Here is a 21,086-nt window from a genome sequence, read left to right as displayed (position 1 = left end):
TTCACTGTTTCCAGGGCAGGCCCGCAGGCCAGATCTAAGCACCCCGCGAGCCTCATCCGGCCTGATCTAGCCCATAAGAAGTTGATATTAGATCTTAGGCAGGAAACCCTTCCAGATCATTTGTTTTGTTTTGGGAGGATTTTTTTTGGGGGGGGGGGGTGTGAGAGATGACAAAGATAGAAGCTGAAAAATTCCAAATATAACCATGACATTTCATTTTTAAAATTCAATATGAAGAACATTTGGCTGGTCCTATTCTGATTTTTCTTTTACAGAACCTCCCCAGTTCACCAAGGAACCAGAAAGACACATTACAGCTGAGATGGAGAAAGTAGTACAGATTCCATGCCAAGCTAAAGGTAATTTCCTCTATTTCATTAGGGATTCTTTGGATCAATTTAGTTTCGCATCAGAATAGTTAACCTTACAATCTTAGCCATCCACTCCATTGATAAATGACCATTTCTGTTATATCTACATTTGGGAGATTTTACATAGCGAAATGAATGGAGAAAGTGTTCGGATATTCACCATTCACATGTAGCTAAAAATATGTGTATGAGCACATTTCTGTTCCCATTGAGCTGCAGCTAAAACCATGAAAAGACTAAGTAGGATACATTGATATGTGCCTTAATGTATGAGCCAGTGTTTTTCAGTCATGATGACTTTAAAATATTTGGACTTCAAACTCAGAATTCCCCATCCAGCAAGCTGGATGGTGACTTCTGGGAGTTGAAGTCCACACATCTGAAAGTTACTAAAGTTGAGAAACATTGCTCTACTCCAAGATAGGGACCCTATGTTTAACAGCAGCCTTATTTGCAGTAGCACCAAAGATGTCACTCCCTAAGCGTTCTGTGAAAAAAAGCAGAGAATTTGAAGACTTGTGAAAAGGAAACTGTTATCTTAAACTGCAAGCTAGAGGCCTGATTTTAAGTTGTAGCAAACATTTTCTCTGAATAGCTCATCAAGGTTTTGCTTTGTGTTGTTGTTTGAAATTCTAAAAGTTTTACGGGAGCTTCTGTTTGTTGGTATATTTGACAAATCTAAGTATATTGTCCCAGTCCTTCCATAGATAATTGTAGGTCTCTAATTTTCTCCTTCAAAAAGTTACCTACTTTTTATATTCCCTGGCTTGGCCCTTCTGTTTGGCGTAGCTGCTTGGTAGTTTCAGCTGCCATCACTTGTCCATTTGGGGATGTTCTTGTCAAGCATTCTTCCCCTTCAACTCTAGCATGTAAGAAGGAAAAAAAATCACCATGTCCTTCAGCTTTACTTGCCAGTAGAAATGATGAAAGTGAAGTAAATTCTACAGGGTCCCCTTCTTGATCCTTGTAGCTTTGAGGCATATGCTGGGGAAATCAACTCCCTTCTTTTGGGAGTTGGATCAAAAACACCCTCTATAATTCAAAATCAACTTCATTAAAAATAGGAAAGAATAAAAAGTATCTCCTTTGTTAGATGTAAATGCCTTATTCTCTAATGTGTAAATAGTGTATATAAGAACATCAAGGGTTAATTCATTCTTTGATTTCTAATGTATTCATGACTCATTACTCATTCTCATGACTCCACCCCCTGTGTATATAAGGAGCTACCCTCCACAGTTTCCCAGCTTCTATCTGTGAATATTCAGTGAATATAGAATGCCTTTATGTAAATAAAAAGAGTTGTATTTGAACTCTTAATTCTCTAATGATTTATTGAGTCCGATCCAGAAAAACATCGCAACAATCTGGTAGCAGAGGATGGTTTGATTGACTCAATAAGAACTTAAACATGTCTAAAAGAGATAGGCCCAACACCAGGGCATACAGCAAAGAGATGGAAGAAGATCAAGAAATAATAGATGAACAAAAAGAAAAGGAATTGAAAAGCAGTCCTCTCGGGTCTGAGATATTAAAACTGCTAAGACTCAAAGCAAAAAGCAAAAACGTCATAAAAAGCGAAGGAATGACAAAAGGAAAAGAAATTCACGCAAATGAAAATAAGGACTCGAAAACGGTGAGCGATTTACCTACAAATAAAATTACAACGAAAGAGAGAAACACTGATCCCGCGCAAAATTTTGAATGGCAGCCATCTTGTTCTCAACAGACTTCCAAGATGAGCGAAACTGAACCAATCAAAGGACAAAATTCAAAATCTCTGGTGCGAAAAGATCCTCTCGATGCTGAAAACGAAAAGGAAAGACTTTATAACTCAGAAGAATCAGACACGGAAATTGAAGAAACACCAACAGAGATACAAATAGAATCAGCAATAAAAACACTCTTTAATGTATTTGGGCCAAAACTAAAAATCACCAGGGAATCGCCGAAGAAGCAAGCGAACAAACCGATGCCTCGGGACCTGCACGCCTACACCCCAACTTCGAGAGCGACGACACCAGAGCCCAGAGAACCTTGCCGATTCCGCCCTGCACCAAGGACAGAAGCAAGCGACATCGCTCACAAGAGAAAGAAAAGAACAGCCGTCGTCACCAGGACCCCAAAGACCGAGCCAGAAACCGACTCATCCGAAGAGGAGACGAGCGAGCAAACGGCAGTGGAGAGAACCTTCCACGACGGAGACAAAGAAAGAATGAGCAACGCGCATGCGTGAAGTCAAGAAAACAACCCGGGAAGATTCGAACTCATGAGGGAACCACACAGACTCGTTGCTGACATCCCTACACCATTCTGCAATTTTCTGCATTTGCAAGACCACGAACTGCCTCAGGTTGTAAGTAACGGCCAAAGTAATATAGGAAACTTGCCTAGTGACTTCCCAAAGTTAAGGGTTGATGGTATTAATCTACAAGAATGGTATCAGCAGCTTCAGGTTATTTTCATGAAAGAGAACTTATTATTTTTTATCACTAATCCTCCAAGAAGACCTTGGACTTTAAAAATAGATAGATTACACCATAGAGCCTTTTTTCTAATAATAGCCAGTATATCTCCTGCAATGTATTATAGCATCAAATCAAATCTGACTGTTTCAGAAATTATTCAATGTATGTTTAATTTGTTCCACAGCGACAGTGTAGCCACTACAACAAGAATGTCCAAAGAATTCTTTTCATCTAGAGTAAAACCAGGGGTTTCTATAAGTGAGCATTTAATATGTTTAAACAAAATAAGGGCTGAACTGCATTTAAGGGGAGAAGTTATTTCAGACCAAACAATGAAAAGTGTTATTATTAACTCACTTGACTCATCATGGGACAATTTCATGTCACATCTTGATACCATTAACTTAGGATATTTATCCATAGAAAGTCTATCCAACAAATTGATAGCTGAAGACAATTCGAGAAAAAATCAATCTAACAATCATACAGAACATAGACCTGTTAGGAAAGTAGCTTTCCAAGAAAAATATAATGAAACATATAGATGCCATAATTGTGGGTCCAAAGAACATAATAGAAGAGATTGCCCCAGATTTTCAAAAGAAAGGCACAGACCAGAATACATGAACAGACACAATCATAGACAGCCTTCTATAGAAAGGCATAGATATAGGAGTCCACCAAATTATAGAGAAAATAGAGGGGGCAGAGAAAGCTCAAGAGATAAAAAATCTGGTTCACTGAATGGACTAAATAAACATGACAATACAAAACCCCAACAAAGTGAAAATAATAATTGGCTCATCGATTCTGGAGCTACAAACCATACCACTAACAATAAAGATATATTGTCTTCTTTTACAGAAGATAAGTTTGTAATAAAAGTAGCCAATCAAGAAAAGGTTCAAGTACTAGGCAGAGGGAATGTAATTTTGTCTGGTTTAGGAAAAATAGAGGGGGTATTGTTAATACCCGAAATACCTCATAACATATTGAGTGCCATAAAACTAAGTAGGGACTCTGATATTAATATAACTTTCTCAAAGGGAGAAGCAATCCTAGAGAAAAACAAAAGTAAAATAGGTACTGTGATAATTAAAGGGGGCTTGCCCTACCTCATAACAAAAGAAGAATGGCTACATAATATTGATTCAAATGTTGAAGAATGTATAGAAATAGATGATGAAAATGTTAGCAATAGTGACAATGATGATTGTATAATATCACATGATCAGAATGATGCACCCAACATAAAAAAACCAAAGATAGGTAAACCAATCCATGATGAGTGTGCTCACATCTTACATAGGAAGTTAGGCCATGCCAGCTTTCCTGTAGTACAAAAAATGACTGAACACGCAGAAGGTGTCAAAATAAAAAATTGTGAAAACTATTTGGAATGCTCAGTATGTAAGTCTACAAAACTAAAAACTAGCCCCAGACCAAAAAAATCTGCCAGATCAACTAACAAAATTTTTGACTTAGTACACATGGACCTAGTAGGACCACTTACTCCATCAATCACATATAGAAAACGTTATTTTCTAACAATAGTGGATGATTATAGCCGTTATGGTTTTGTTTACACATTGAAACATAAAGATGAGACTTTTCAAAAATTTAAGGAATTTTATAAACGCATAGAGACACAACATAATATTAGAATAAAGCAAATTATGACAGATAGAGGATGTGAATTCATGTCTAAAGAATTCTCTCAATGGCTAAAGGATAGAGGAATGCTACATTACACTTCCAGTCCATTTTCTGCGTTCCAGAACGGAATTGCAGAAAGGAAAAATTCCACACTACAAACTATGATTAGATGTACATTAGAGGATGCTGGCTTAAGTAAACAATTTTGGTCAGAGGCATTACACTATTCAAATTATACACAAAATAGGACCTGGTCCAGTATTATAAATAAAACACCATACGAAGTGATGTATAATAGAAAACCAAAATTGGCACATATGCATATTTTTGGAGTCACTGCAGACGTACACATACCCAAACAATTGAGAAGAAAGGGAGAAAATGTATCCAGAAGACTTAGATTCATGGGATATGAAACTGGTACAAAAGGATATAGATTCATTGATGGCAATAATAAATTTATAGTTTCCAGAACAGCCGTGTTCCATGAACAGGCCAACTGGTCTAAATTACATTTAAATGAAATATTCCCAAATAAACACATAGAAACAAAATATCATAAGGAAGGAACTGTAGATAAACAAAATATCAACAAACATGAAAACAAGACCAAAACCTGGACAAATAGCCAGTACAAAATAAAAACTGATACACTAACAAAAAAGGAGGCAAGATATATGCATGACAACAATAGTAAACCAGAAAGATCAATTAGGAACAATAGGAACAAGATGCCAGATAAATATAAAGATTACGTAATGAATGTAAATAGTGAACCAATAACACCTAATACGTACGAAGAAGTACTGAAACTTCCTCGCGAAGAAAAAGAGAAATGGGAACTAGCCATGAAAAAGGAAATGGAAAGTTTGAAAGGATTAAATGTGTTTACTCCCACAACTGCACCTAAGGACAAAACTATTATTGGTACCAGGTGGATATATAAAATTAAAAATTTGGAAGGAGGCAATAACCTGTACAAAGCTAGATTAGTTGCCCAAGGTTACGCACAAAAATATCCAGAGGATTATACAGACACATATTCCCCTACTGTGAGGACAGAGAGTGTCAAAACAGCTTTGGTGGTAGCATCAGCACTTAACCTTGATGTATTTCAATATGATATACAGACTGCGTACCTACACGCAGAGTTAGATAAAGAAATCTATGTAAGGGCCCCTCACAGCCAATACACAAATAAAAATGAAACTTGGTTGTTAAACAAAAGCTTATATGGATTGAAACAATCCGGTAAAAGATGGTATGATTGTTTGGTAAAGGTGCTCAAGACTATGGATTTTAACACCACATCTGCTGATAATTGTTTTTTTGTCAAAAAGAATGATGACTGTATTGAGTTTGTATTGATTTATGTAGACGATATTTTATATATTGGAAAACATAAAGGAAGAAGAGAAATTTTTGTGAACAAGCTGAATGAACATTTTTCACTAAAATCTTTAGGTAAGGTAAATAAGTATCTTGGTGTACAGATCAGTAAAACAAAAAAAGGGTTCCAGCTTATTCAAAAGGATAAAATTGTAGAACTTCTAAACAAATGTAATTTGAACAATGCTAAAACATGTGATACCCCCATGCAAACTGACTTTCTCAGAAATACTGATGAATCATCTCCTGAATTTAAGGATAACACATTTTATAGATCAATCATAGGTTCACTTCTTTATATATCTAATTGGACTAGGCCAGATATAGCCTTACCACTTAATTTACTGTCCAGATATGTCAGTAAACCAACAATGTACCATTGGGAAGCTGTCAAAAGGATTTTGAGGTACCTGAAAGGTACTTTAGATTTTTGCCTTATATTAGAACCAAATGGCAACAAGGAACCAAGACTCATATGTTATGCAGATGCGGATTGGGCAGGAGACACATCTTGCAGAAAAAGTACATCAGGTTATATTTTCTTTTTAAATGATTGTCCAATTTATTGGTATACCGGCAAACAAGAACTGGTAGCTACTTCAACTACAGAAGCAGAATATGTCTGTTTATCCAAATCTGCAAATAACCTTGTGTGGTTTAATGACTTAATTTCAGAGGTTTGGAAGAAACCTATTTTACCTTTTATCATAAATGAGGATAACAAAGCAGCCATTGAAATCTCCAGATCTGATGCTATTGGACAAAGGTCCAGACATATAGATATAAAGTTTAAACATGTAAGACAATTATCTCAAGACGGTTTTATAAAAGCTGTGCATTGTGATACTTCGGAACAGATAGCTAACATTTTAACAAAGCCTTTACCATCCAAACAACATAAATATTTAACTTCCAAATTGCATGTATTGTATTGTCCCGAATCTGAATGTAATTGATGTTGTGTAAATAATCGGCATTTAGAGGGGGATTTGTTAGATGTAAATGCCTTATTCTCTAATGTGTAAATAGTGTATATAAGAACATCAAGGGTTAATTCATTCTTTGATTTCTAATGTATTCATGACTCATTACTCATTCTCATGACTCCACCCCCTGTGTATATAAGGAGCTACCCTCCACAGTTTCCCAGCTTCTATCTGTGAATATTCAGTGAATATAGAATGCCTTTATGTAAATAAAAAGAGTTGTATTTGAACTCTTAATTCTCTAATGATTTATTGAGTCCGATCCAGAAAAACATCGCAACATCCTTTTTAATTTGAGGTAACCCTCAGTAAACAAATACATTTATTTACATAGGATGGTTGCTAAGATAAATACAATAAAATTAAGCTAAAACAGTTATCCAAGATAAATATTTATTTTGTCTGTCTAGCACACACATTCAGTTCAAACCATGGTCTAATTATAAGTTGTTCCTGGTTAAATATATTACCTATGCCTTAGAGTTGAAGAATCCATCCAGGAAACAATCCCTTGCTTGGGTTTCCTTGATATCTTAAATTTTGTAAATTGTGATCATAACTGAGATCAGTTTTAACATTGGTTTCATTTTTTTTCCTTCCCTCTTCCCGATGCATTTGTGGCTGAAACAGATTTTCCCATTTCAGTTATTCCTGGATCACATTATCAGATGATCCCTGAGGATACCAGCTGTTCGTCCTCCCATTTCTCTGGACATCACTTTTCTTCTTCCAGAGCTTGGATTTAAAAATGACTGAGATTTTTGGGGAGGGGGGTCCTTTCCTGTTTACAAGTGGCAGAGCATACATTTTCCCCTCTGATAATGTAGATTCAAACCCAGAGGGTTTAATGTGGATTCCCTGACTTGGGTGCAACTGTCAATTTCTTGTTGCTGGGTGACAGCACAAGGTGGTATACTTTAAAAAAAAAGATAATAAAAATAAGAAAGAACCACAACGAATAAGAGCAATAAAGCAAAAAACAACAATAAAAGTCAACTTTCAGAATAAAATGCCATTTTCATCTTTTCTTAGATGGCTGAAAAAAATATAAAATATTATCACTGTAGGAGTTTTTAAGTGGGAGGAGAATTCCACAAGAGGCCCTCAGTTTTCCTTTGCTACATCTTAGATGACAAGTTTGAAAGATCTTTGTGCATAAACAGTTCTGGAAACAAATCTTTAAGTGATCTTTAAAACGGAGTAGCAACTATTTCACTGGCCTTTCTGTGTTTGAGCACAGACAATGGCATTAGACCTCTTCATAAAGCACAATGAATGTTTTGATTTTATTGTTGAATTATTTACACAAGACCCTGTTTCCCATTTGAGATTATTAAATCAGATTTGAAGCAAATCTCTAATTTTTGCAGAAGGTTTGATCAGGGTCCTAGAGGAGGAAGGAATAAAGCAAGCTTGTCTGATTCCACTTTTAACTTCATTCAGTTTGATCAATGAGTGCCACGGAGGGGGAGGGGTCTTCTTGAAGTCCACCCCAACTCCAATGGGTTCTGAAGAATTCAAAGATATGTTTTAATGTCTCCTGACTGTGACTCGTAGTTTAAGAAATATAGGTTTTCAGAAGGAAAACTACATGGATCGGTTAAATAAATAAAGATGAGAAGGAGGAGAAACATACATTCATCAGAATCCAGCCGTATGAAAGCAATTAACAAACAAAGCCATATGTGTTTAGGAGTTACGTATCATTATTCCAGTACTGCCTAATGGATCTCTCTGTGGCCTTTCTGTCTGCCTGTCGGCCTTAATTTTAAAATAATTCATCTTTAAAGTTCCCTTTGCTTTCCCACCAATATTGCAGGTGTGCCTTCACCCAGCATGTTCTGGTACAAGGATGCAGTACTACTTGGAATGGAGAAGCTTGCCCGCTTCAAGCTGCTTGCTAACGGGAGCCTGCAGATCAGTGGCCTAATGCCGGACGACACAGGCATGTTCCAGTGTTTTGCCCGCAATGCAGCTGGAGAGGTGCAGTCTTCCACATACCTGGCCGTCACTAGTAAGTATCAGTGTTCTGACCCAGCTCCCCAAACATGACAAACCCTCTGTAATCAATCAACAATTGACTTTATTAAGAGTGCCAGCAGCCCAGGCAAAAAGTCTCTCTCTTACACCAGGCTAACAAGTCTGTCCGGCAGGGAGATGAATAGTTGTCTGCTATATCTATTCATCTCCACCCCCTGTCTTTTATCCCCAGAGCTAGGTTGGGGCTTTGCTAGCAGCGGTGGCTCTTCCGTCCAAGGATCAACCCATAGATTTCCACTGCTCTCCTCTCCTCTGCCTTCTGCGCACCCGCACATCAGGCACTGGACCCAGCTGTTCCTCCTGTTCCTCATCAGCCACCTCCAGACCTGGGGGCTGTTGACTCTCCATCTGAGTTCTGACAGAGCCCAGGCTCTGTCTCTGTCTCTGTCTCTCTCTCTCTGACAACTCCATTCCTTCTTCCCGCTCGGAGCTCTCAGGTTGCCTTGATGCTGATCCTGACTCGCATGCCTCATCTGATTCTGCTGCTGGAGAGGCTGGCAGCCAACAGGCCACAGAAGTCAGCAAGTTCATTTCCCCTAACTTGCTTTGCTGGTTGTCACCTACTATTTGCAGTATCTACCACTAGTGGTGCCTGGTGGGGAAATATGAGCGATTATTAGTCAGGCACATGTGCGCACACCCGGCTCAATAGTGTTGATGTCATAGAATCACAAAGTTGGAAAGGCCCTTGGAGGTCTTCTAGTCTTCCTCAAGCAGAAGACCCAGAAGATTAGAGTCAAGAAAGGAAATAAAATATATGTTATTTTGATAGAGCAGGGTTCATCTTCAAGGAAGAACAAGATGTCTTTGGAGAGCAAAATGGGAATTTTGTAAATAGCAGGTTCTCCCTCTGTTTCACTGAGAGATGATTTCCACAAGGCAAAGCATAGCATGGCATCCATTATTAAACCTGGGCCAAAAGGAACCCGTGACCTTACACGGGGTAAGGTCTTTCGAATTATTTTATTTCTGTTCAATTATGGTAGACTTTGGGGTGGGGTGTCAGGGAAATCAAATTCAGTTTGTGTTGCGTTAAGAGTTCTGGTAGTTCAAAACTCCTCCTATAAGCATTCTTCTCATCTCTCCCTCATTACAGGCATTGCGCCCAACATAACCAGAGGGCCCTTGGACAGCACAGTGATTGATGGAATGGCTGTGGTTCTCAGCTGTGAGACGTCTGGAGCTCCCAGACCAGCTATCACCTGGCAGAAAGGTAATGGTGAATTGGGAAACTATTCATGCTTTGGAAAAGCAGCAGTCAGGCACGCAAGAAACTAGCAAAGCAGAGTTAGGTATTTTGCAAGAAGGATTGAAGCATCAAGTTTTGGAACTTTGTTTCTTTTCGCACAGTAGAAAGTTTCCTTTTTCTTACTCCCTCTGAACTCCTTTGCGTGCCCTCAAATTTTGGGAATTTATTTTATATTTATTTATTAGATTTTTTTTCAATGCTGCCTTTATTACTTTATAAGTACCTCAAGGTGGCAAACATACCTAATATACCTTCCTCCTCCTATTTTCCCCACAGTAATAATCCTGTGAGTTGAGTTGGGTTGAGGGAAAGTGACTGGACCAAATTCACCCACCCAGCTTTCGTGACTAAGGCAGGACTAGAATTCACAATTTCCTGGTTTCTAGGCCAGCACCTTCATGTATACCAAAGAGAATCTATTTCTGTGACAGATGTGAAGGACACAATTGAACACCAGTTTAATTGTGATGGGAAAGCCCACTCATTGAACTAGGCTGGAATGACCCATGGATTTGATTTTTCTTAACAACTTCATTGCCTCACTGAACCTAAAACACCTCTATGTTTTTTAAAGTTACCAACTTTCCTTGAGTATGACCCTTACAGGATACCTTTGATCAGCTACACTTAGGGAATTGTATCTCCTATATCTACAACCAAATATTTAATCCTACCTGGAGCATATTGCTTTAGATCAAAGTGTGTATTTCAAAAAATATTAGCCCTACAATAAGATGCCTCTGGGATAAGAAGAAAAAGAATCAGAATTGAGAGCAAGGGAGATTACATTTCAATCATAGGAAGAACTAGAGCTAAATCATTAACGAATTAGCCATCTATGACCCCTATTCCCATTCACTGCCTGCTGATGGGGTGGGATTAAGTGGGGAAGAAAGATTTAGCCTGAGAGTATTTGAGGTATAAAAATGATCAATGAGTAGTTTGAAAGAACAAAAAAAAAGCAGGCAACCCAGATGTTTATGATAGTTCCAACCCACTTGACCCAATGTGTAATGGGTATGGGAATTATAGTCCAAAATACCTGAAGAGCATCGTTGTCCTTTCCTGCAAAGGATGAGAAGACTTCCTACCCACCCAAAATCCAGCCCTGTGCTTCCAGGCAACTCAAACTTTTATTATCTTTATTATACCACCCTCAATTGCACAGGAAAAGTTGATGCTCCTTTGCTTTATTCTGCAAATTTACATTCCAAGTGGTGTCACCAGCCAAACCCATATTTTATGATATGTTCTAAAGCCAACATTTCCTCTTTGGGGCCCTTTGAATTCATAAATCATAGATAGCTTGAAACACAGAGGAAGAAGAAACCTTTGACAAATCTGTCAATCATTTTCTCTGTGCCTGGCTGGGCTACTAGATTTACAGATCTCTAGGGTAGAGCTGAGGTCAGAATTGGTCATTTGACAAAATCCATGGGCAGCCTCAACGAGGGTCACCGTTGACCATGCAATGAAGTCTCCCTTTTCTCCTACAGGTGAACGGATCCTGGCCAGTGGCTCAGTACAGCTTCCTCGTTTTACATTGCTAGAGTCAGGAAGCCTCCTCATCAGCCCTTCACGGATCTCGGATGCTGGCAGCTACATTTGCCTGGCTACTAACTCACGTGGAGTTGATGAAGCCTCTGCAGAGCTTATTGTCTGGGGTAAAAGTCTCCCCATTGCCCTCTTATTAGCGTCCCACTTCTTTCTCTTGGGAACCCCATGCCTGTAATTTGTTTTGTTTTTAATCTTCCAGAATCCTCAAGTTTATACTTTCCCAGATTTTATGTCAAGCCACCTAATAAAGCCAGACTTATTTCCCAATTAATGTTATAGGAAACTAAGGAAAATTGAAAGTGGTAATCCTCCCATTTAGGTCGAGTGCGTTTTAGTGCACTTTAAAGTTAAAAATCCCCTCCATAAGAAGGCAAAAATGGAGAAAAGCGACCAAAAGCCCTACTTTCCTTGATAATGTTGAATAACATAATAATAATCACTACTTTGCTCATCACAGTTTTCAGCAGCCAGGGATGGGGGTGGGGGATGGGAGATGGGAGAGAGTCAGTATTCTGATATAGCAGAGTTTCCCACATTTGCCTTTACTTGTTCAGTAAGCAATTGGCCCAGGAATAATCCCTGATGCAGAGATGTCATGTGCGGTTTGTCTATCTGTCCAGTTTCTTAATGGCATATTGGTGCATTCCTATAAATGCAGCACGTCGTAAGGAATCAAACGATAAGTTTGATCCTACAATGTCATGTTATGGAAACAATCAGTGCAATTTTCGCGTTAATCTGTAATGCAACAAAGCACAGACGTGCTACCATCTTAAGTTCAGTGGCCCATGTGGGTTTGCGAGTGTCTAATTGTTTTTGAGAGCATATCCATCACCTTTCAAAACCAGTTTTAACTCTGTCTAATAAAGCAATTGCCATTAGCTCTGCCACATTCCTGGTTGAGGTGGATTGGTTCCCCCTGCTGGGCATAAATGGAACAGCAAGCTCTGAGAATCTTATTTATTTTGTTTATCTGTTCAATGACTCTCACCCTACATGTATGAAATATGAATGTAGTCTTGCTCATATGGTGAATTATCCTATAAAGCCCATCCTGTATTAACCTTCCCCACATTCCCTTTTGTAGTTAATCTTACATCTGGCAGGCATTTTGAACTTCAGTTCCCCTCAGCCCCAGTCAGAATAATTGGCAAGGAATTGTGAGAGCTATAGTGCAAAATATCTGGGACACTTGTTTATTCCTTCCCTCAGTGTATACTGTAGAAAAGTACAAAGCTCACATTCAATCAAAAAGCCTCCTTTGTGATAACACTTAAGTGATGGGGTTTTCAGCCTGGGTGGATTAAATAGCATGACTGATCAAGTCAGCTGCTTCATCGGGCAATTGACCTCCCCTCTCGGTGCTGATAGCACACTGTTACCAAGCAGTCAGATAGGAAGTAGCCATTTTCATTGTCCTCCCAGTTGCCATTAAGGAGGCTGAGAGGCTGTCATTTCCTAATATGTTTTCACCCCAGTGGAGGTGATTTTTAACAGCGAACTGTTAAAAATCAACTATGATCTGAACAGAGCCAACACCTTCCCACATCCCTTTCTGTTTTTTATATTCCCACCATTTGCTCAAAGACTTGGTAACAAAAAGAAAAATAACTCCAAGACAGAATGCCAAGAGAAGCCCTTTTCTTCCGAGGCTGCTCTAAATCTACCTTTTTAGTAGCTGGACAGGAAGGTATAACTCCCCCATCTGTAATCTAAATATTTGTGACTGAAAGGAGATAGTTAACTCCCTCTGGCCTCCCCTCCACTTTAGGTGTTTGCACAACAGAGACAAAATTCCTCATTTGGTCCATTTTTTTAATTATTATTTTTAATTTATTTTTAACATTTCTGTACCGCCCATCTCCCTCAGATATATTGTGTGAACAGGGTCACCTTGTATGTACGAAGGAAGATGGATGGATGGATGGATGGGTGTTGCTTGGTTGGAAACAAGGATCCAATGTAATTGTAAGCAAGAAGGGTATTTTCCCTTCTTCTTTCAATTTAAATGTATAGCTTAGGTTGTTAGTGTTTCCACCACAGCTTGAGTTGCACTAGATGATATATGTCAAGCAGTCTGGGGAGAGGAGTAGCTGCAGTCTGGGGAGAGGAGTAACTACAGCTAAAAATTGAATTAATGCCCCTTTATTTTAGGCATTCAAAAACAATCAGGGGTGGGTGCATTGTTTTTGTTTGTTTGCTTGCTTGCTTAATCGTTGGTATTATGATGTATCAGATCTGGTTTTGGGGGCCTCCTGCTTCTAGTCTTACAAAAAGGATGCCTTTATTACCAGAACTTAAAATTCCAGGTGTTGAATCCTGAGTTGATATAGGAACTATGTCTGTTTACCTATCCCATTTCGATCTGTGTTCAAACTATGTTCATCTGTCTTCTGTCTCTTTGTCTGGCAGCCCGGACTCGTATCACTAACCCACCTCAGGATCAAAGTGTCATCAAAGGCACTAAGGCTTCAATGACCTGTGGAGTAACACATGACCCCAATGTGCTAGTTCGGTAGGTGATCATTTCTCATGTGTGTTAAGATGAAGGAAAAGCAAGGAAAGAAATGAGAGCCAAGTAAAAAAAAACTATTAGAAAAACTAAAACTTGAGGATTCTAAAAAAAAAGCTGAATGTCTTTAAATTTCCAAACTTCTTTGTAAGAAAAAGAAATATTCAGCTTAGAAGTAATGCTAAAATTCTGTATATACTCTCGGTGATTTCCTGAGTAGCATATAAATTCCTGAGTAGGGCTTTGCTTGTGTTTCTCTTGCTAGGAAAGAATAGTTTATTGACCTCAGCTTGTCTGGCCATTGCACCTTTCTTCATACAAATTAGCCCCTTTGAAAGGAGACGCTCTCTAGCCATCTCTGCAATCTGGGAACAGTCAGGACTCCATTTATCTACAATGCTTTTCTAAGATTGATGTTGGAGTCTTGCAGTATGACAAAGCAAGGAATCTTCTAGCCACATCTTTATGCAGTTTACAAACATCTACTGAGAAACATAATGCAAAATACATACATGCAAATTCACAGACCTATATTGCCACCTGCTGCTTAGCTTAGTTTTGAAGCCGAGACAAATTGTTGTGTTGCACTAGTGGGTGAAAGAAGAACATCATGGTATGCCTTTTTAGAAAGATCTCCTTTCCTTCTCTATAGAATGTGTTAGCTGCTAAGTCTACCTAAGTCTAGCTAAGCTCACACTTCATATTAAGTCAAAATATGGTTTTGTTTCAGCTTAGCATGATATGAACCCAGTTCATATGGTTAAAACTTAGAGCAAAGTGTGAACTCAACCAATTGTCATTTATTCTCCAAATTAGGTTTAAACAAATATGTAAACCCATTTGTGAACAATATGCTACATTGCAAGAATGCATACTAAGAGATAACTAACATGCATAAATATCCTGGGGGGGGGGGGGATTTGTGTCACATACTAGTACTAGTGTACATACTAGTATTTGATGAGCAGTTCACCACCTGCAAAAGAAGCTGGAGTACTCTAGAAAATAGTTTACACAAGAACTAGGATTAGAGGATTAGATCATTGCAATCAGGTTTGAGAGATGATCTGCTTCTAGTTCTTTGCAACCTGGCTTAGAATATCAGGAATCAATCAAAGCTTCCAATAGCAATCTGGATAGATTAGGAATAGTTGGAGTAGAACCTTTATCACCATGCCCGGTTTCTTTTTCCTTAGGTACATGTGGGAGAAGGATGGCACAATTGTGAACACAGAGAACATGCCACGCATGCGTCTGGATACCACTGGCACTTTGCACATTGCCCAGACCTGGTCAGGGGACATTGGTACCTATACATGTCATGTGATATCTGCTGGAGGCAATGACTCTCACAGTGCCCACCTGCGAGTCCGGTAAGGTTACCCTTCTTCAGTACAGGTATAGAATTTGACATTCCAATTCCATGCAGCCACCAGAGACCACCCAAAGTAACCTAACTGTAGCATGATTGAGGGAGAGAACTATTATATACAACATTGAGAGGGGTCATATTAAATGTATTCTAACTAATTGTAAACGTAAACAAAATTATACTTTTTGGAATGTGGGCTGCTCAAAAGCCAAGTACAGCTATCAGATAATGAAAGTGGTGCACTCCTGTCCTAGAAATGAGAAGCCAACATATTTTAATACATGGATGAACCAGAGGCTATCTGAAGTGTGAGTGAGGCTGCTAGAAGAGATGATCAAAAGTTTTCCAGTGCTATACATTCATATTTTAGTTTATATCTTGCAAGAATACCATACCAGCTATGTGTCAAATAGCATGCTCTTCTGGCCTCTTGAAATCAACATAATGTTTACTTCCTTATGAGCCATTCTGCAACTCCTAGTTAGACTCAAATTTCTCTCACCATGAATTGATATGCAGTCAGAGGTCTTCTACAGTGTTAGTTCAGCAGCATAAGAGTAATTATAATGTGGTACGGTTGCTGTCGATATTTGCACACGTACTGGTACATAACACTGCCACATGTGTGTTCCTTACCAAATCATAATCTATATTATTCATTGTCTAATCGTACTCTTCATTATTCATATGCACGTCTGCAGCGTTACAACACACTGCATTGAAGCAACTTTTACACTGCAAACCTGAATATAAATAGCATTTGATTCGTTGAATAAGCATAAGCCACTGCTATCCAAAAATCTTGATAGTTGCTCCACAGAAATGACACAGCACTGTTGCCTGGAAAAATCAAGGGTCTCTAAATATCTCCAGGACACTTTGTGTATTTCTCCACAAACCTCTTACCAGTGGTGAAATCCATTTTTTTTTTTTTTACTACCGGTTCTGTGGGCATGGTTTGGTGGGCGTGGCTTGGTGGGCGTGGCCAGGGAAGGATACTGCAAAATCTCCATTCCCACGCCACTCCAGGGGAAGGATACTGCAAAATCCCCATTCCCTCCCCACTCCTGGGGAAAGGATATTGCAAAATCTCCATTCTCACCCCACTCTGGGGCCAGCCAGAAGTGGCATTTGCTGGTTCTCCAAACTACTCAAAATTTCCACTACCGGTTCTCCAGAACCTGTCAGAACCTGCTGGATTTCACCCCTGCCTCTTACCCACTGAATTAACACTGTGATTAAGCAGGGCATTTGCTCCATTATAAACACCAGCAGTGACAGTCAAGTCTAACCTTTTCATGCATGGTGGCTTGAAAGTCTCTTTCTACATAGCTTTTTCTTCCTAATGAATGGACCTCTACTTTCATAGCTCTCTCTCTTATGTGAGCTTCTAAAATAGGTTCTTCTATTATCTTCATCAGGCAGCTCCCACATGCCCCTGAAAACCCCTTTGCCAGGCTAAGTGCTGTAGAGAAACGGTCCATCAACCTGACGTGGACCAAGCCCTTCGACGGAAACAGCCCGTTGCTACGTTACATCCTCGAGGTCTCCGAAAACAGTAAGGCATTGCACCATCTTCCTACCCTAAAGTTGCCAGGTACAACTTGCCCACGTTCTTGTGGCAAACAGAACGATCCCTTCTCAAAAGTGATGGGAAAAATCCTTGGTGGGACTACGACAAAATGGGTGTTTATGGGAATCTAAATTTTCTGGAGGAGTAAAAGCTTTTATTGCAATTTGTGGCTTCTTCTTTTAAGTGTTATATGTTCTCAAGGATTTGTCATAGTTTTACCAGGTATGGAGACAATTTTACAATTGGTTAGAGAAAAGATATAGATAAATGTATCAATAGTAAACAAGAAAATGTTATAACAAATGAAGTATGGGGAGAATGTCATAATAAAGAAATGGAAAAAAATCAAGAAATGTTGAAGATTGGAGGAGTAAGAAGAAGACACAAGAGAAACACCTAGATGACACACTGAATGATTGATTATGTATTGTATGTTTGTTTCTTTATAAATATTTTTTTAAAGGAAATAAATATATAAAAATAAATAAAATAAAATAAAATAAAATACTGCTTATGCCCATTGCCGCTGCTAAGCTTACCCAAAGGTATAGGGCTACCTTGTGTTGAACAGAGTGATTTCCTTTATCCCTGGAAAAACCCTGAGATGGTTTTACTTCCCTGATCAAACACGCACAGCTTCTTTCCATAGCAGTGATCTTTAAGATGCAGCCAGGAGCAGAACTGGATCCTGGCTTTTAAAAAATGTGATACTGTGTAAGATTGAAGGAGCTTGGAATTTTCTCTCTGGATCATTCTAGACAAAATTTGATCCATGGGACCACTACATTAAAAAATCTGCAGAGGGATTAGATAACCTTTTATTTTTTTTCTTTTAAAGATGGACAGCATGCACTGTGTTATCATAATTCTTCCTAAATAACTTTTCCACACTATTATGCCTTATTTCTCTCTCTTTCTCTTTCCAGATGCTCCCTGGACTGTTCTTATGGCCAGTGTGGATCCTGAAGTAAATTCAGTGCTGGTGAGAGGATTAGTTCCTGCCCGCTCATACCAGTTCCGCCTTTGTGCTGTTAATGATGTGGGCAAAGGACAGTTCAGCAAGGACACTGAGAGGTGAGGTGCCCATATCTGACATGGGCAGCTGCAGATATAATCACTTGCAAGAGTAGAAGGGCTGATAGGATTTTAAAAATGGAAATGTTTTGATGTATCTCTACTAGGTTCCGTTTTGTAGGAGAAGAAGCCAAATATGTGTGGGTGAGCATTGTCCTGGCTCATATTCATGTATAGAGATACCTGTGATTGCACCAGGGAACCTGACCTTAATTAATGTTTAAAGGTGATGCAGAAAGGGGGGCATGGTCATGGCAAGACAGCAAGACTTGAATTGTTATCAACAGTATGTCCCAATGTTGTATGATATAGACACAGAGCTTAGCAAAGCCAGATAACTACTCTCATTATACTGGTATTAAGATGGGGTTCAAGCAGCGGTCCCCAACTTTGAGGTTTGGCGGCCCGGCTGGGAAGAGAGGGCAACTGAGCCGCATGAGCGGCATGCCGGTACGCGCATGTGCACACAGTCCTTGCACTAGTGATGGGCCAGTGCACACGCAGCCCTTGCACGAGCAGCAGGCTGGTGTGTGAGTGCCCACCGACCCAACACTTGTGGAAGTTGAGTTCACACGGCCAAATTCCGAATAGGCCGTGGCCCAGGGGTTGTGGACCCCTGGGTTAAAGAACATTTATGCGAGCAAATGGCTGCACCATTTTAATGCAGCTCATGCATACACAGGATGGTATTTAGGGCATGCCATGATATGACTGGGCTTGGCTTGGCTTCATAAGGACTAAATTGTAAGAATTAAGGTTTGAGTGTTAAGTCAAACTCTGAGCCAACTTTGAAACCTGCCCCCTACATTTTGTCTCCTTCCGTAGGTTGTCGCTTCCTGAGGAACCCCCCACAGCACCCCCACAAAATGTCATTGCCAGTGGCCGCACAAACCAATCTATCATGATCCAGTGGCAGCCACCACCCGAAAACCACCAGAATGGCATTCTCAAGGGATACATCATTAGGTAGATATTAACATATGGGTGGCTAGGTCATCAGGACAAATAAATCTTTGGAAGCCTTTTTAATTTTTTACTGAGGGGTGCAAAATTAGAAAAGCAGTGGCTGTTCACTGGGCTTAACTGTTCCTACAGATGATCTTATTGGTTCAGCCCTGATCCTGTTGTTGTCCTTTTTCCAGATTTTGCCTGGCTGGTCTGCCAGTTGGCTACCAGTTCAGGAATATTAGTAATGCTGACGTCAACAATCTGCTGCTTGAGGACCTAATCATTTGGACTAATTATGAAATTGAAGTGGCTGCCTACAACAGTGCCGGATTGGGTGTCTACAGTGCCAAAGTCACAGAATGGACTCTCCAGGGTGGTAAGCTATGACACATTGTCATCTGGGCAGAGAGGAAGCCCTACTTTTGTCAGTGAAAGGATTAGTTCCTGCCCATTCATAGCAGTTCCGTTTTCTTCCATTGTAGTTCCCAAAGCCATGAAACATTGAAAAGCCATTGCAGTAGGCTTAAAAAGGCAGGAATGTACCATGCTGAAGATTCAGAATGCCATAGGCTGTAGACAACTCCCTTTAAACCTCAGTCAGGTTTTGCTCATATAGCCTTGCTTCCGAGTGTAAAGCTGATGAACCTAAAATGGAAGGTTGGGGTGCACCTTACAGATGTTGCTGAGATGCTTCCTTCCAATTTCTCTTTTCCACAGTTCCTACGGTGTCTCCGGGTAATGTCCAGGCTGAGGCCACCAATTCTACCACCATTCGTTTCACCTGGAACCCTCCTAGCCCCCAGTTTGTCAATGGCATCAACCAGGGCTACAAGGTAAGAGACACTTCAAGAAGGGGGAGAAAGTGGTTTACTTCTAAGGCATTTAGAGCAGTAACTAACAGCTGTGACAAGTCTTACTTCCTCTCTGGATGCCCACCACATGCCCTGGGACTCTGGGTAGAAATGCTGGGAATTGCAACTGCAACACATCTAGAACACGAGCTTGGGGAAGGCTACTTGTAACCCCAAAATTCTCCTGGCTCCTTATGGGATTGGACAGATATTGAAAATTTCAGAATGAACATTTGTGTGGCCGTAAATAGAAACACAAACTATAGTTTTGAGATGATTAACTGGATAGTTATTTTTGTTCCAGGAAGTGAAATAAAAGTGAAATAGAATTAAGACAGTCCATGTTCTGACCTAGGCTTCCTGAGTCAGTAAAACACATGAGTAGTCCCAAAAACCTGTTTTATTTTAACAGCTGTGAATTCTTTTCATTCACAGATGAGTCCCAAATAGTTGTAAAGAGTCCTTCGGGATAAGTCTGATAATCACCCACCTTTATCTCCCTTGACACGCTGCCAAAGACCTAATTGGCAAAGCCACACGGAGTCCAGAATCAAACAGAGCTTCAGACTTTAAACTGCACAGAATTAACAACGTTGCTTCCTGCAAAGGCCCAGGTGCCTTTGCTCCTCTTTTAAGTCTTATGGGAGGGGCCAATCATCTCCAAGCCGTACTCCCAAGTCGTCCCTTTTGTTTTAACTGTTCTTGCCTTCTAGTAGCTCTGTGCATGCGTGCACTGGGAACAGGCTCCCCCTGTTCCTCTGCCTCACTGAGGTCCGACTCTGGAGGCTCCAGAGGCAACACATACCTCCCAGATGGCCCTTTCTCTGCCTCTGATGCAAAGCCCTTGTCCGAGCCGTCCCCAGACTCCGGGACTGGCCCATGTTCCTGCCCAGACTCCTCACTGTCTGACTCTGCTGCCAGCTCCACAGGCTGCTGGCGGACCACCACAGTCCAGTCCAGACATCTGCATCAGAGTTCCCATTCTGCCTCTTTCCACCAAGTGCTAACAGAATCTATAGTCATCATTCTTTCATTACCAG

General features: G+C 39.9%; 1 protein-coding gene and 1 long non-coding RNA gene across 3 annotated transcripts in view; one reads left to right on the top strand and one right to left on the bottom strand.

Annotated features, from left to right (window-relative positions):
• SDK2 (sidekick cell adhesion molecule 2) overlaps window positions 1–21,086 on the top strand; it is a 418,564-nt gene that overhangs the window by 337,198 nt on the left and 60,280 nt on the right. For both annotated transcript variants that reach the window (XM_060688791.2, XM_060688790.2), the window contains exons 8-18: window positions 276–359; window positions 8,690–8,884; window positions 10,007–10,123; window positions 11,656–11,823; window positions 14,129–14,231; window positions 15,425–15,601; window positions 17,022–17,158; window positions 18,100–18,247; window positions 19,073–19,213; window positions 19,390–19,571; window positions 19,913–20,028. In XM_060688791.2, the coding sequence (XP_060544774.2) occupies window positions 276–359; window positions 8,690–8,884; window positions 10,007–10,123; window positions 11,656–11,823; window positions 14,129–14,231; window positions 15,425–15,601; window positions 17,022–17,158; window positions 18,100–18,247; window positions 19,073–19,213; window positions 19,390–19,571; window positions 19,913–20,028 (1,568 nt within the window). The remainder of the gene's footprint in view (window positions 1–275; window positions 360–8,689; window positions 8,885–10,006; window positions 10,124–11,655; window positions 11,824–14,128; window positions 14,232–15,424; window positions 15,602–17,021; window positions 17,159–18,099; window positions 18,248–19,072; window positions 19,214–19,389; window positions 19,572–19,912; window positions 20,029–21,086) is intronic.
• On the bottom strand, window positions 160–7,863 carry LOC148115381 (uncharacterized). Its single transcript, XR_015732463.1, has 2 exons — window positions 7,152–7,863; window positions 160–1,452 (listed from the first exon to the last, which is right to left on the bottom strand). It is a non-coding gene; the product is annotated as an uncharacterized LOC148115381 (long non-coding RNA).

Source organism: Pantherophis guttatus, chromosome 2 (genome assembly GCF_059756535.1).
Source record: "Pantherophis guttatus breed Tessera chromosome 2, ASM5975653v1, whole genome shotgun sequence".
NCBI lineage: Eukaryota > Metazoa > Chordata > Lepidosauria > Squamata > Colubridae > Pantherophis > Pantherophis guttatus.
Note: the sequence above shows the minus strand (reverse complement) of the source record. Positions and strands in the feature narration are given on the sequence as shown.